General features: G+C 35.1%; 1 protein-coding gene across 12 annotated transcripts in view; it reads right to left on the bottom strand.

The window, feature by feature from the left end:
* The window catches only part of DLG2 (discs large MAGUK scaffold protein 2), a 2054427-nt gene that overhangs the window by 1749297 nt on the left and 287359 nt on the right, over window positions 1-17771 (bottom strand). For all 12 annotated transcript variants that reach the window (XM_023239374.2, XM_045039809.1, XM_045039811.1 and 9 more), the window contains exon 3: window positions 4718-4863. In XM_023239374.2, coding sequence (XP_023095142.1) covers window positions 4718-4863 — 146 coding nt within the window. The remainder of the gene's footprint in view (window positions 1-4717; window positions 4864-17771) is intronic.

The raw sequence follows: 17771 nt of genomic DNA, 5'->3' as shown, positions 1-17771 counted from the left end.
CAACCCTAAGACATTGTAATGAAATTTGAAAAATATACTGATAAAGAAAAAAATCTTAAAAGGAGCAAGACAAAAGAAGTCATTAACTTATAAGGGAAAACCCATAAGGATAGCTGAAGATTTCTCAACAGAAACTAGGCAAACCAAAAGGGAGAGAAATGATATATTCAAAGAGCTGAATGGGAAAAATCTGCAGCCAAGAATACTTTATCCAGCAAGCTATCATTGAGAATAGGAGAGATAAAGAGTTTTCCAGACAAACAAAAACTAAAGGAATTCATGACCACTAAACCAGCCCTGCAAGAAATACTAAAGGGGACTCTTTGAGTGCAAAGGAGAGAACAAAAGTGACAAAGATAAGATAGGATCAGAGAAAACCTCCAGAAACTATGAAAAAACAAGTAATAAAATGGTAATAAATACATATCTATTAATAATTCCTTTGAGTGTTGGGGCACTTGGGTGGCTCAGCCTGTTAAGCATCTGACTATGGCTCATGATCTCATGGTTCATGAGTTTGAGCCCCACATCTGGCTCACTGCTGTCAGTACAGAGCCCGCTTTGTATCCTCTGTCTCCTTTCTGCCTGCCCCTCCCCCACTTTCACTCATTCTCTCAAAAATAAATAAATTTTAAAAAAATAATTACTTTAAATGTAAATGATTTAAACACTCCAATCAAAAGACATAAGATGTCAGAATGGATTTTTTAAAAAAAGACCCATAAATATGCTACCTATAAGATATTCATTTTAGACCTAAAGACACTTGCAGATTGAAAGTGAAGGGGTGGAGGGGGCGCTTGGGTGGCTCAGTCAGTTAGGCGTCCAACTTCAGCTCAGGCCAGGATCTCAGAGCTCATGAGTTCAAGCCCAGAGACAGGCTCTGTGCTGACAGCTCTGGGCCTGGAGCCTTGCTTTGGATTCTCTGTCTCCCTCGCTCTCTGACCCTCCCCCATTCCTTCAAAAATAAACATTAAAAAAATTCTTTTAAAAAGAAAGTGAGGGGGTGGAGAAACATTTATCATTCAAATGGATGCCAAAAGAAACTCAGAGTAGCAATACTTGTATCAGACAACCTATACTTTAACACTAAGACTGGAAAAGAGGCAGAAAAGGGCATGATGTTAATCATAAAGGGGACAATCCAAAAAGCAGGCATAACAATTGTAAATATTTATGCACCCAAAATAGAACAATCCAAATGTATAAAGCAATTAATAACAAACAAAAAGGAACTAATTGGTAATAACACAATAATAGTAGGGGACTTTAACATCTCACATACATCAATGGGCAGATCTAAACAGAGAATCAACAAGGAAACGATGACTTTGAATGACACACTGGACTGGATGTACTTAACAGATATATTCAGAACATTCCTTCCTAAAATAGCAAAACATACCTTCTTTCCAAGTGCACATGGAACATTCTCCAAAATAGATCACCTATTACATCACAGATCAGGCCTCAATAAATACAAAAAGGTCAATTTCATACCATACCTCTGACCACAATGCTATGAAATTAGAAGTCAAACTCAAGAAAAAATTTGGGAAGACCACAACTACATGGAGGTTAAATAACATGCCATTAAAGAATTACTGAGTCAACCAGGAAATTTAAAAATACATGGAAACAAATGAAAATGAATATACATGGGCCAAAATCTTTGGAATGTAGCAAAAGTGGTTCTAAGAGGTAATTTTACAGCAATACACGTCTACCTCAAGAAGTAAGAAAAATCTCAAACAACCTAACCTTACCTAAAGGAGCTAGAAAAAGGAAAACAAACAAAGCCTAAAGCCAGCAGAAAAAGGGAAATAAAAAAGATTGGAACAGAAATAAAATGATATAGAAACTAAAAGAAACAATGGGACAGACTGATGAAACCAGGAGCTGATTCTTTGAAAAAAAATTAATTAAATTGATAAAGCTCTAGCCAGGCTTATCAAAAAGAAAAGAGAAAGGACCCATATAAATAAAATCACAAATGAGAGAAGAGAAATAACAACCAGTACCACAGAAATACAAACAATTTTAAGAGAATATTATGAAAAACTATATGCCAACAAATTGGACAACCTGGAAGAAATGGATAAATTCCTAGAAACATAAACTACCAAAACTGAAAAAGGAGAAAATAGAAACTTGAACAGACTGATAACCAGCAAAGAAATTGAATCAGTAATCAAAAATCTCCCAAAACACAATGGCTTCATAGGTGAGTTCCACCAAACATTAAAGAAGAGTTAATATCTTTTTCTCAAACTATTCCAAAAAATAGAAATGGAAAGAAAAATTCCAAATTCATTCTATGAGGCCATCATTACCCTGATACCAAAGCCAGACAAAGACTCCACTAAAAAAGAGAACTACAGACCAGTATCCCTGATGAACACGAATGCAAAAATTCTCAACAAGATACTAGTAAATCAAATCCATCAGTACATTAAAAGAATCATTCACCACAATCAAGTAGGATTTATTTTTGGGCTGCAAGTGTGGTTCAATATTCACAAATCATATCAATCAATGTGATACACCACACTAATAAAAGAAAGGATAAGAACCCTATCTATTGAGAACCCTCTCAACAGATGCAGAAAGAGCATTGGACAAAATACAACATCCATTCATAATAAAAACCCTCATCAAAGCAGAGCAAGAACATAAGAAAGGCTATATATGAACAATTCACAGCCAATATCCTCAGGGGGGAAAAACTGAGAGCTTTTCCTCCATGATCAGGAACAAGGCAGGGATATGCACTCTCACCAATGTTATTTAACACAGTACTGGGAGTCCTAGCCTTAGCAATCAGACAACACAAAAAAATAAAAGGAATCCAAATCTGCAAGGAATTCACCAGTTACAGATGACACAATATTCTATATAGAAAACTCAGAACACTCCACCAAAAAATTGCTAGAACTGGTAAATGAATTCAGTAAATGAATTTGCAGGATACAAAATCAGCGTACAGAAATCTGTTGCATTTCTATACAATAATGATGAAGCAGGAGAAAGAGGAATTAAGGCATCAGTCCCATTTACAACTGCATCAAAAACAATAAGATACCTAGGAATAAACCTAACCAAAGAGATGAGAGACCTGTATCCTGAACACTATAAAACACTGATGAAAGAAATTGAAGATGATGCAACGAAATAGAAAACATAGGTAGATATGCCTTTTCAAATACTACTGGTAGTATCTTTCTGCAAAGCACTTTGACAATTTGTATCAAAAGCATTACAAATGTCAATGTCCTTGAACTCAGTAGTTTCATTTATAAAATTAACCCCAGTGAAATCATCCAAAAAGACACAATGGTTTATATATACAGATGTCTATTATAGCATTATTCATAGCAGAAAACTGGAGATGGCCTAAATGTGGAATGGAGAATTATTTAAGTAAATGCCAAAAGATGGAATATTTTTGTAGCCATTAAATATTTAATGTAGCCAAAAATATTTAATGACATGATATGGGCAAATATTAGTATAGCATTAAATCTAAAAGTCATGAAAAAATACTCTATATTCTGGTGTACCAATTTTTGAACATATATTTGTACATAAAAAAGACTAAAAAAGTGAAAATAATGTTATGTATTGAAATTAAGATTTTTTAATGCTTTTAGTATTTTATAAACTTCATATAGTTGGTATCAATTAACACATTATTGTTAATTAACACATATTGTTAACATTTTCTTCAAGTAATTAACTAAGGCAATCATTAGTCTTAGTCTTTTCTGATTTTCAAATCAATTTTGAGGAGGATAAAAAGTATATCACAGGCCTCAGTTAATAATCCAAAGATTCAGCAAAGTGCCATTGATTAGCACTAGGATTCCATGTACCTTCCAAGTCAGCTTCACTATACCAGTCTTGACAGATTGTGTGTTTGTGTGTGTGTGTGTGTGTGTGTGTGTGTGTGTGTGTGTGTGTGTAGTACTACCTGCTTTCCAAGTATTGAATGCCACTTAAAAATATCATTGATCTGCCCCTGCCTCCATATTAATCTTCTGTTATGAACCTGAGACATTCCTCAAATTGCCTTACTCTTGGTAAGTGTTAATTCCAACAGTAGTCTCCAAACATTTGATCTCATAACCCTATCTATAAAAATCATTTGAACACACAACTCTACTAGCCTTATATTTATTTTTAAATGTGTATGTATTACTGTTAATATACTATATAATATAAATTATTCAAAAATTTAAAAAAAGAACATGATAAAAAATATAAATGGAAGTTCTAGTATTTTGTCCCTAAACCTTAATGGATCATTTTAAAACTCCCAAAGATATAGGGCCCTGCTACGGAGATCACAGCCATAGACCCACTTTCTAATCCCACTACCCATTTTATTGCCACACTGCGTCTAGAGCCATGTTGTGAAATTCCAGAATGCCTTAAACTTGAGTTAATTCAAACTATCACAATATTCATAACAGAGCTCACTTGTACTATGGAAGAATCATGTCCTTCCTATGCCTTCCTATGCCTTCCTTTGCCTATTTTCTCTTGGCAAAATCTGGATTTTTATATATAAAACACTGCATACAGTATAGTACAACTATGTTCATATTATTGTTGTTGTCATCTTTTGATAATGATTACTACTACTATGACTGTGACCACTTTACAGGTATAAGTAAGTGATAATATTCTTTAGTTCTTTAGATGTTTCAGTATATACCTCTGCAGATTTTTGAAGGTTTTCATGGCATGGAGCAAGAAGGGATGCTTTCTCCCATTTCTGTGCAACTTGATTGGCTTCTTCTATCTTCTGATCACAACTTTTTTGAGAATTTAGCAATGTCAACTCATAAAATTCTTGAATATCTGTGAAAATATTTAAGGCAAGGATCAAATGTCATGTACCATCACAAAAATTGCTTCTGCATATATGTATATATGAAAAAATTTGCTAATTAAAAGAACTACATACACATGATCCCAAAGAACAATAACAAAAATAAGGAAATCATGAAAACTGCATTTTTATCTGCATGAGAATTCTTATAGGAGCTATATTCATAATTGCAAAAGCTGGAAGCAACCAAGATGACTTTCAATCAATGAATAGATAAAATATAGTAAATTCATATTCAATGATAAGGAGGAATGAGGTATCAAGTTAAGCAAAAACATAGAAGATTCTTAAATGCTAAGTTTAAAAAGCCAGTCTGAAAAGGCTACCTATTGTTTGAGTTAACTTATATAATATTTTAGAATAAGCAAAAGTAAAGAGACAGTAAAATTATCAGTGATCACTAGAGGTTCTGGGAGTGGGGAGGAGGATTAAATAGATAAAGCACAGGGTGATGAAAATATTCTGTAATGATACTGCAGTAGTGGACACCTAACAAGAAGCATTTGTCAAAGGCCATAGAACATTACAGCACAGAGAGTAAACCTTAATGTATGCAAATTTTTAAAAATAATTTTGGAGGTCAGGGAATCCCAAGATGAAACACAGATTAAGACAAAAGAATCTAACTGTATTACAAATGTATGAAACAACCTCCCTGAAGGCAGTAGGAGAAAAAGGTGTCCTACAAACGAGTAGAAACTGTAAAACCAAAGACAAAGGAATTATTACAAAAGAACCCTCTCTATTTTCTAGTTGGTAAATTTGTTTCCCATGGAATAGTACAAGTTAGGAACTTTGGAACCACTGTACATATATACTAGAACTGAACAGTTAAATGGATGGAGGATGGTGGGCACTAGGTTTCTCACTATTGGAGTAGGGGGCTACAAACAAGTAGGTGGAGACAGGTGGGGAGTAGGGTACTAGAATGATCTATATGATTTTGGATTCAATTGGAAACATCAGTATAAACTCTTTTTTAGCTTAATATGGGTACAAATGAATACATATAGAAATATTTGCAGATGTGTATGTACAAAGGTTAGTACACACACAGATGTTTTCTTAATCAATATGCTGAAAGGACCTAGAATTAATGAAACCCCAGTAAGAATAAGCACAATTAATATCCAGACTTTGGCCTCTATATAGCATTCTCCGCTATATAGAATATATATATCAAAGAATAATGAATAAATAAAGTAGTATTGGATTAGAATTGAGGGTATGTGTATAAATTCAAAATTTTTAAAAGGAATGGAAGGAAGGAAGGAAAAAAGAGGAAGGAAGAAGGAGGACAAAGGAAGAAAGAGGAGGAAGGGTAAAAGGGAGAAAAGGAGTGAGACAGATACAGAAAACTATGATTGGAAATAAAAATGATTATGTATCTATATGTTTCCTAGTTCTATTATACATTTGTAGGCTGAGAGGGCAGAGCGGGAAAAACAATCCAAGAGCAAGTACACCTAGGCCCCAGATCTTGGTTTCAGTAAAGAACTCAGGGCTTCTTAAGTTAAAAACTCAATTGATGGGTTAAACAGCAGATTAAATAAAGTAGAACTGGAAAATATTCCCAAATAAATTACCCAGAATTCAACATAAGAGAAGATGAAATAGAACATATGAAATTATAATTTGAATGTATAAATAATGGATAAGAAAGCCAAGTATTTTTCTAATAGATATCTTTCAGGAGAAAATAGGATAAATAACAAGTCCTAGTTAAAGAGACGATAGATATAAAATTTCTAGAACTTATGAAAATATGAATTCACAGATACTGAAAGTAAGAACTTACACAAAAGAGAATAAACAAAAGCTATGCACATACCATAATAAAATTGCAGAATACCAAAGACAATCCAAGGATCTTAAAATCAGTCAGAGAAAAAAGACTAATCAGACTTCTCAAAAGCAATAATGGAAGCCAGACAACAGTAGAATAAAAACTTAAAATTTTTTAGAGAAAATAAATATGAGCATAGAATTATGTTCCTTTGCAAATCATATATCTGATTTAAAAAAAAAAAAAGCTTTGGGGCACCTGGGTTGCTCAGTCAGTTGAGCGTCTGACTTTGGCTCAGGTCATGATCTCACAGTTTGTGGGTTTGGGCCCCGCATCAGGCTCTGTGCTGCTTGCTAAGAGCCTGGAGCCTGCTTCAGATTCTGTGTCTCCTCTCTCTGCCCCTTCCCCGCTCATGCTTTGTCTCACTCTGTTTCTCAAAAATACATAAGTGTAAACAAAAAATTTTTTTAAAACCTTATTTCTAGAGCATGTAAAGAATGCTCAAAACAATAAGACACCAAGCAATCCAATAGAAAAATGGCCAAAAGATTTGAACAGGCACTTCACTAAAGAAAATAATAGATGGCAAAAAAAAAAAAACCCACATGGAAAGATTCAACATCATTGGTCACTAGGGAAATGAAAAATCAAAACCACAATGAGATACCACTATTTATTTATTAGAATGGCTAAATTAAAAACACTGATCATACCAAGAATTGATGGGGATGTGAAGGAACTGGAACTCTCATGACACTGATACTGAAAATGAAAAATGTTATACCCACTTTGAAAAACAGTTTTTCAGTTTCTTAAAAAGTTAAGCATACAACTACTGTATGATCCAACCATACATGTTCTAGGTATTATCTAAGAGAAAGGAACACATATATGTCCCTATGAAAAGTCAAATCTGGAAACAACCCAAACGTTTGTCAATAGATGAATGAATAAACACATTGTGAAATATCCATACAGTAAAATACTATTCAGCAATAAAAAGTAACAAACTATTGATACACACAACATAGATGAATCTCAAAATAATCAAGTGAAAAAAGTCAGACAAAAGTGAGTGCATGTTTTATACCAGTTAAAAAAATTCTAGAAAATACAAATTCTATATTGACAGAAAAAAAAATTCAGTGGTGCCTAGGAATGGGGGTTGGGGTGAAGGCTGGCAGGAACAGGTGAGTGGGAGGGATTATCAAGGGACAAGAGGAAACTTTAAGCAGCAATGTATATGTTTACTATCTTGATTGTACTAATAGTTGCACTAAAATATACATATTTCAAAACATATTAAACCATGCACTCCACATGTGTAGTTTATTATGTATCAATTACACTTCAATAAAGAAAGTGAAAAAGACAAGATATGAATTTAGAGGAGACATTTTCATCACACATAGGCAAAGGAACAGTATCTACATATGCAAAGCCCAACAAATCAAAAAGGAAAAGACATATAAGTGAAAAGGAAGAAAAATGGGTCAAAAGTATGAACAGGCATTTCACAGTGAAGGAAATGTACATCACTGATAAAAATAAAAAGATATAGGGGCACTTGGGTTGCTCTTCAGTTAACTGCCCAACTTCAGCTCAGGTCATGATCTCATGTTTCGAGAGTTTAAGCCTCACGTCAGGCTCTGTGCTGACAGCTAAGACCCTGGAGCCTGCTTCAAATTCTGTGTCTCCCTCTCTCTCTGCCTCTCCCCCGCCTGCGCTCTCTTTCTCTCTCAAAAATAACTAAACATTTAAAAAATTAATAAAAAAGAAAAAGATATGGATCAATAGCAACTTTTATTTATTCCTGATGAGTGGAATTGCTATAACCACTTAAGAAAATAATCTTGTCTTATCTTGTAAAATTGAACATTTATTTCTCCTATAATCTAACATTTCTACTACCCAGTACACATCTTAAATGAACTCTTGCACATATGCACCAGGAAACAAACCAAAATTTTCATAGTAGCAGAGATCATAATAGCAAAAAATTATGAACCAGTCCAATGTCCATCAAAAGGAAAATGAATAAATGTGGCATATTCTCAAAATAGAATTTATGCAGTAGTGAAAATGAATAATTTCCAGTTATCATGAAATTACATGAATAAATCTTGAAAACAATGCTCAATGATGAAAGCAAGTCTCAGCATAAAAATATTTTTGTAAAGTTCACAAACACACAAAACTAAACTATATATGTATTTTTAGGCATACATATATACATATGTGAAGAAATATTTAGACCAAAACAAAGAAGCACATGAAAAGATATAATTACCTCAGCAGAAGGTGTGGGCAAGAAAATGGGGTGAAGGAGGAACACAGGTAGATGCAAATAGCAATGGTCAAGTTCTAGATTTGGGTTGTGATTCCAGAAATGCTTATTGTTTTATTATGCTGCATGTATTATCTATAAATCACACATATTCTCTTGTATGTATTGTATATTTTTTAAATAACAAAAATTTTAAGTGTTTCATAATAAGCAAGATTTACATAGAAAACTTAAAAATACTCAAATTTTACGCCAAGTTACAACTTTATTTTGCCACTGGCAATAAAGTAACTGTGAAGTCAGCTTGGAAAATGTGTAAGAACAAAAGATAAAAAGAACAAATAATTTTAAAAATTTCATGAAACCACAAAAGACCCAAAATAGCCAAAGGTATTGTGAGGAATAATAATAGCTGTGGGTCTCACAATCTCAAATTTCAAGATATATTACAACACTATAGTAATCAAAACAGTATGGCACTGGCACAAAACTAGACACAGACTAATAGAATAGGATAGAGAACCTAAAAAATAAATCCACACTTATATGGTCAATTAATCTATGACAAAGGAAACAAGAACATACAATGAAAGACAGTCTCTTCAACCACTGGTGTTGGGAAAACTGGACAGTTACATGAAAAGAATGGAACTGGACCACTTTTTTACACCATACACAAAATAAACCCAAAATGGATTAAAGACCTAAATATAAGACCTGAAACCATAAAACTCCTAAAAGAAAACATAGGCAGTAATCTCTTGGACACTGGCCTTAGCAACATATTTATGGATAGGTCTACATCAGGAAAAGTAAACAAAAGCAACATAAACTATTGCAACTACCAAAATGAAAAGGTTTTGCATAACAAAGGAATCCATCAACAAAATGAAAAGGCAATCTACTGAATGAGAGAAGATATTTGCAAACAACATACCCAACAAGGGATTAATATCCAAAATATATTAAAAAATATAACTCAACACCAAAAAATTCCAATTTAAAAAATGGGCAGAAAACATGAACAGACATTTCTCCAGAGAAGACATACAGATAACCAACAGACACATGAAAAGATCCTCAACATCACTCATCATCAGAGAAATGCAAATCCAAACCATAAGATATCATCTCACACCAATTCAAGTGTCTACTAATGAAAGAAAGAAAAAGAGAGAGAGAAAGAAAGAAAGAAAGAAAGAAAGAAAGAAAAGAAAGAAAGAAAGAAAGAGAAAGAAAGACAAAACAAAAACAAGTGGCTCAGTTGGATGAGTGCCCAACTCTTGATTTTGACTCAGGTCATGATCCCAGGGTCGTGGGATAAAGCTTCATGTTGGACTTTGCACTGAACATGGAATCTGCTTGAAGTTTCTCTCTCTCTTTCTTTCCTCTCTCTCTCTCCCCACCCCCTTCTCTCCCACTCATGCACTCTCTCTAAAATAAAAAAATAAAAATAAAAATGGGGGCACCTGGGTAGTTCAGTCAGTTAAACACCTGACTCTGGATTTTGGCTCACGTCATGATCTCATAGTTCATGAGTTTGAGCCTTGCATGGGGCTCTGCACTAACAGCGCAGGGATTCTCTGTCTCCCTCTCTCTATGCCCCTCCCCTCCTTGCAAACTCATTCTCTCTCTCCCTCTATCAAAATAAAGAAAGTTAATTTTTTGATAAAATAAAATAAAAATTTAAAAAACAAGTGTTTGGTGAGCACATGGATCAAAAGGAACCCTTGTGCACTATTGGTGGGAATATAAATTGATGCAACCACTGTGGGAAGAGTATGGGGGTTTCTCAAAAAATTAAAAATAGAAGTACCCTATGATCCAGTAATTCCACTCCTGGGTATTTATCCAAAGAAAACAAAAACACTAATTTGAAAATACATACACATCCTTGTGTTCGTTGCAGCATTGTTTACAATAGCCAAGGTATGAAAGTAACTTGAGTGTCCATCAATAGATGAATGGATAAAGAAGATGTGGTATAATACACAATAGGATATTACTCAGCCATAAATAAGAATGCTATTGTGCCATTTGCAATAATATGGATGGACCTAGAGGGTATTATGCAAAGTAAAATAAGTCAGACAGAGAAAAACAAATACCATATGATTTCACTTATATGTGGAATCAAAAACAAACAAACAAAAACAGAAACAAACTGATAAGTATAGAGAACAAACTGGTGGTTGCCAGAATGGTGGGTGATGGGGGGGGGGGGATGAACAAAATAGGCGAAGGGGATTAAGACGTACAAATTTCCAGTTATAAAATAAATGTTTCAGAGATAAAAAGTACAGCATAGGGAATATAGTCGATAATATTATAATAATGTTATACTGTTATATAGTGAGAGATGGTGACTATACTTACTGTGGTGAGCACTGAGTAATAGAGAAATGTACAGAATTGTTCCAACACTATGTTGAGCATATAGCAACACTATAGCTGAGCAAAATATGTCAACTACACTTCAATAATAAATATAAAAATAAAAGGAAGATAAAAGTCATACAGACATAAATCCTTCTCAGATATTTGAATATAGTAAGGGATGATAGGGTACTAATTGGGTTGACAAAAGTCAGAAGAATAAGGAATAAAAAAAAGTGGAATTCGGGGCACCTGAGTGGCTCAGTCAGTTAAGCGGCTGACTTCGGCTCATGTCATGATCTCATGGTTCCTGAGTTTGAGCCCTGCATCTGGCTCTGTGCTGACAGCTCAGAGCCTGGAGCCTGCTTCAGATTCTGAGTCTCCCCCTCTCTCTCTGCCCCTCCCCTGCTCATGCTCTGTCTCTCTCTGTCTCTCAAAAATAAATAAACATTAAGAAAATTTTTAAAAAAAGTGGAATCCAAAGACATTACCTGGTCTCAAGTATTAATTAAACATAAAAGAAAAAAGAATCCCTGTAAATATTTCTGAAGCTGTATATTCCCTAATGAATAATGACTTGTAAAAACAATTTTTTTCAAATTTCAAGATGCTTTTTCTTTGCATTGATGTTAAGGATGTAAACACTGTTTGTAAGCAGCATTTACAAGTTGCCAAATTTTGAAGTATTAGGTGTATGAATTATCCAGAAATGGAAGTATATTTATCATATTTATGTTAAAGATACATACCAACAAGATATACTTTGAAACATAACAGATAGCAGTTACTTAATCATACTTAGGAAAATGCTATGGACAGTACTTTCATGTTAAATTTGAAAATCTTAATTAACTTATGATCTCTAAGCCTGATAATATGTTCATAGTCTATTTCATCTTTTGTCTACTTAGCATTCCTACCTAATCAACCACTAGAGAGGAAAAAGGTAACTTCAATTAAGTCAAAGATTATTTAAATTTGAAGACAATTCTACAACCAATGTCATTTTTTACTCTTGCTTAGTCAGCTGTATTTTTTTAAGGCCTGATCTATATTTGTTTGGCACTTCCCAAGCATATCTTTTTGATAGGATCCTCTCCTATCCCCACCACCACTTCTGGTCACTTCTGGTCCACCCCAGGGCCAGAGTTGAGGCACTCACTATCTCTTGCTCACACTTCCTTAGGCCTGGATGCCCTTTCCCACACATGGAAATCTTCCTTCTCCTTCAATGCCCACTCCCACTACTATATGTGTTTTAAAAAGAATATTTGAGGGGCGCCTGGGTGGCTCAGTCGGTTCAGCGTCCGACTTCGGCTCAGGTCATGATCTCACGGGTTTGTGGATTCGAGCCCTGCACCGGGCTCTGTGCTGACAGTTCAGAGCCTGGAGCCTGTTTCAGATTCTGTGTCTCCCTCTCTCTCTGCCCCTCCCCCACTTGCGCTCTGTCTCTCTCTGTCTCAAAAATAAATAAACGTAAAAAAAAAAAAGAATATTTGACGTCGGAGATCTGAATATGCAATGTCTTCAGCACAGAAACCATTCTTACTAAAATGGAGTTCAATTGAGTGGGATGTGGGTAAGAGTACAAACACCAAGCAGCTACCATCAAAAAGGAAAAATGCTGGTTTGGGGAGTTGTGGCAGCAGGTGGGCAATGCTGCTTCTCTCCTCCCATTCCCACAATGTATTGCTTAGATCCTTTTAATAGTTATCATTCTACCTTGTATTACAAGTAGTTGTTCACCCACCTGTTCTCAATTCAACATTTCAATTCAGTAAGTCATTTTTAAATTCCAGGTAAGGCCTTTAGGAGTGAAGATGATGTCCTAGCCAATCATGTTAATGTCTACTATCTAGCCTCATTCTTTACATTTGGTAAGCACACAATGAATGCTTGCTAATTTTAGTTTATTTGCATTCCCTCTCTATTGAAGTCTCAAATAAAATAAAAACCATAGAATAAAGGCAAATCTCCTCACACTAAGGACTGCAGAAAACGTGCAAATATTCTTTACATTATGTTTCTATGTGACTTAACCAATTTGATTACAACTGCTAGCACTTTTTATTTTGCAAAATCCTCCCACAAATAAAAAAGTTTTGCCACCTCTGAGGAAAGAGTCAAATTCCTCAAATTCTTGAAGGCATACCCATTTTGACCTCACAATTGTTTTTTGAAATAGCTTATAAATTATTGTCAAATTTACAGATAAGGGTTCTCGAACTCTAACGTATACATGAATTTGAATCATCTAGGGATCTTGTTAAATTCAAATTATGATTAAAGGTCAGGAGTCAGACCTGGATCTCTGTATTTCTAAAAAGCTCCCAGGTGATCCACCAACTTATGATCCACCAGTAACACTAGACCTAAGAAATAGCACCTATGGAATTAGAACCCAAGTTTTCATACTCTTATTTCAAATATCCTTGCTGAATTCTTACAATACTCATCTTCTTCAGAGTTGGGGTGGGGATGAGGGGGGTACAGAAGGATGGGGGAAAATCTCATTAAGAGGATCCAATTGTCAAGAGAAGAACTCTGCCCATTGATTGAAAAATGATAATAATAATAATAATAATAATAATAATAATAAATACTCAGTAAATATTATTGACTAAACTGATTCAGATTCAACTAGCTAGAAACTCAATTAAAAGGTACTATATTTCAGGGGCATCTGGGTGGCTCAGTTGGTTGAGTGTCTGACTTCAGCTCAGGTCATGATCTCATGGTCTGTGGGTGCAAGCCCCACGCCAGGCTCTGTGCTGAAAGCTCAGAGCCTGGAGCCTGTTTGGATTCTGTGTCTCCCTCTCTCTCTGCCCCTCCCCCACTTGCACTTTGTCTCTCTCTCTCTCTCTCTCTCTCAAAAATAAATAAACATTATTTTTTTTTAAATAAAAGGAGCTATATTTCAGTACTTTGACTTTAGGACACATTAAAACAAACAAACAAAATCAAGTTCTAGGTGATATCTGAAACAGTCTCTACTTGGTCTAATCTCTCTCTTTTTTTTCAACCTAATGAGATGATGATTCTGTAACATTAGGTCTTCAAATGTCAAATAGCATGATCAAGGGCATCCACTAAAAATAGGATTGTCTGTTTAAGCACACCCTTAAAAGCTCATATACTTAAGATATTTCATCTCCGTCCAAGCACAGACATTCCAACATGGCATATTTATTTCAATGATGTTGCTATATCCTCAGAAGACCCTTAGAATTCCTCTTTGAGAAGTGCCTTCAAGCATCTGAAGAATTTATTTTGAATATCCTCATTCTCAGAAGTGGCAAGTCTTTTTTCATATAAGGAAGATTTGGGGATTTTTTGGAAATGACCAAAATTCATTGGACAAATTGTGACTATGGTAAGTGATGGAGAATGGATTTCCTTACATGACTTGAATTAAATCATGAAAATATGACTCTTAAATCATGAAACTTTTTTCTTGTATGACTCACACATTGCTCTGCAATTATCTACTTAACTAGAGTAAAAGAAAAAAGTAACCAGAATGCAGAATGTTTAACATATTTGCATACTTTCTTATCTATTAGCTCACAGGCTGGAATAAGAGTGACTAGGGAAAAGCTCTTTTTGCTTCCTCCCATCCCAGTTTTCATTCTGTGAAGTATAGTATTGATGGGGACAATTGTAGCCACCTCTACCCCTGCCAAGCAAAAACCTCCTTGGAGCCTGTTATTAATGTTGGTTAGTTTCTGTGATTGGCACATGTGGCCATAACTCACCAAAGCTGTTTAATCCCAGGAATTCACTGAAATCAGCTGAGGATTCTTGCCTTACACCCTCAATAAAAGATGGTAATCTTTGTAAGATGTGCCTTCTTTTAAAATATATGCCTTATGCTTCTTCTAGCATCTCTTGTTCCCTGTAGGGTTTCCATATCACATATGTGATAATTAATTCAGCTGAACAGTATAACACAGTTGATCTTGCTATATTTAAAGATGTTACAGAGTGCAGTCTTGGTGTTCCATTAGTCTTTCCTGAATACTTGGTTCTGTTTGGAGAGCCAGATAAATGCTCATATGCAATTTCCTTATGTTGCACCCAGACGCCTTACTTTCTCTCCTGAAAAAAAAAATTATCTTTGCCCTGGTCCATTTGAGTCCAAGAATACTAGACAATGAAGTGCAAAAACAATTCCCAGGGCACTTGGGTGGCTCAGTCGATTAAGCGTCTGACTTCAGCTCAGGTCATGATCTCACAGCTTGTGAGTTTGAGCCCAGCATCATGCTCTGTGCTGACAATTCAGAGCCTAGCCAGACTCTGCCTCCATCTCTCTCTTCCCTTCCCCCACTTGTTCCCTCTCTCTCTCTCAAAATTAAATAAACATTAAAAAAAAAAAAACAGAATTCCCAGTAAAGGCTTTATCAGTGTAGCAAGTGTCCTAATCTTAGGCCTGCAGCCAGAGAAGATTCTTTAAGGATATTACCCAGGACTAGAAGAATGGAGTTGAATATGAGAAGTAGGCTAAAATTAAATGTGGATGAAAAGAAAATATAAATTAAATTTCACAGCCAAGAATAGAGAGTGGAAGCAAGGTCAGTGGTAGGCACAAATCAAGTACCAAGACAGGGAACAAAAGAGGCTAAACCAAAACAGGGATAAGTGTGAAACCCAGAGTCCAGAGACTAACACATAATCAATCAAAATAGCTACTGAAAAGGCAACATAAGAGAATGAAGGAAAGCTTACACACAAAGGTTCCAGCAAATTTGCACAATGTTCTGATATGATTGTGCTTTTTCTATGCCTAGACAAAGCACACACAGAAAGGAAGGAAGGAAGGAAGGAAGGAAGGAAGGAAGGAAGGAAGGAAGAAAAGGAGAGATGAGGGAGGCAATCTTGTTTCAAAATATTAAATAGGGCAGGACTTTTTGGAGAAAGGTTCACTTGAATGTTAGAGCAGGAAAATTATAAGATGAACCTGGGACATTCTTTTGCACCAGAATGTAAGGAAGTGATGAAAAATTATGGGATCATAGCAAAGGACACACAAGTCACTTTAAAGTCACTTCACAGACTTTAAAGGGGCTCCTACAGACCAAATCTGGAACAATCTGAGCATTAAAATAACTTAGTAATAGTGGCAGATTATAACCTACTGAAAAAAATAAGAATCCATGAGTACATCTGGAAGGAAGGAAGGAAGGAAGGAAGGAAGGAAGGAAGGAAGGAAGGAAGGAAAGAAAGAAAGAAAGAAAGAAAGAAAGAAAGAAAGAAAGAAAGAAAGAAAGAGAAAGAAAAAGAGAAAGCTCTTCCTTACAGTAGAACCCCAGCTAATAAATACAGGAGAAATGGTAGAATTAGAAAATCATTAACGGACACTGCAAGTAGTAGGTAAATATTTGACAAGGAACATAATGTTACATAGTCTAATAGTATCTCTCCACATATTAAACTGACACTTCCCATTATCATGCACCAAGATCAACACGGCATCATTTCTGTGATACTCCTTCCAAAAATGAATGAACTGAATCTAACCATAAGGAAACATCTGATAAAACCAAAGTAGGATGTACTACAAATACGTGGCTTATAATCTAATAAAATGTCAAGATCAATAAAAGAAAGGCTCTGGGCTAGACTAGTCTAGAGGAAGAGAATTCACTAATGACTTAAAATTATATTCTGATGGCTAGAGTGTTCTGTGACTACAATTCTTGTACTCAGTCTCTAGAAGGCCAGTCACCTTGCTATTCTAGCAAAGTTTAATTTTAAGCCTACCAAACTAAAGATCAGACTTCACAGACTGGTGCCCCCATGAAGAGAGTGACTCCTTGTAGGACACATCTGGGCAGTCTGCTAGCCTCCCAGGCCACACTCACTTTCGCCATTGGCTGCCTCTTCAGTCGTCACCCCTGATTCTATTCCAATTAGAAAATAAACACAACATCCTCCTCCACATGGTTTATTAAGGCACTACGTATCACTGTGTTACCTTACCTCTAAAACCAATGTTTTTATTTTAAAAAGAAAAAAGAAAAGAAAGGTGGATGAAGTATTGCAGATTAAAGGGATCCAAAGAGGCACAGCAATTAAATGTAATGTGTGATCCTGGATAGATCCTGGACTGGGAAAATAGAGCTATAAAAGATATTTTGGAGACAACCAATGAAATTGAATATGTACTGTGCATAAGATAATAGCATTATATCAATGTTAACTTTCCTGATTTTGATAACTGTGCTATATGTAAGAGAATATGCTTGTTTTTAGGAAGTATACATGGAAGTATTTAGTGATAAAGGGGACTAATATCCCCAACTCACATTCAAAGTGTTTATTGGTAATATGTACATACATGTATGTGTGTGTGTGTGTGTGTGTGTGTATCTGTGTATATAGAGAGAATTATATAGAGAAAATGATAAACAGGGAAAAATGTAAACAAT

The sequence above is a fragment of the Felis catus genome, chromosome D1 (assembly GCF_018350175.1).
Source record: "Felis catus isolate Fca126 chromosome D1, F.catus_Fca126_mat1.0, whole genome shotgun sequence".
In the NCBI taxonomy this organism is placed as follows: Eukaryota; Metazoa; Chordata; class Mammalia; order Carnivora; family Felidae; genus Felis; species Felis catus.
Note: the sequence above shows the minus strand (reverse complement) of the source record. Positions and strands in the feature narration are given on the sequence as shown.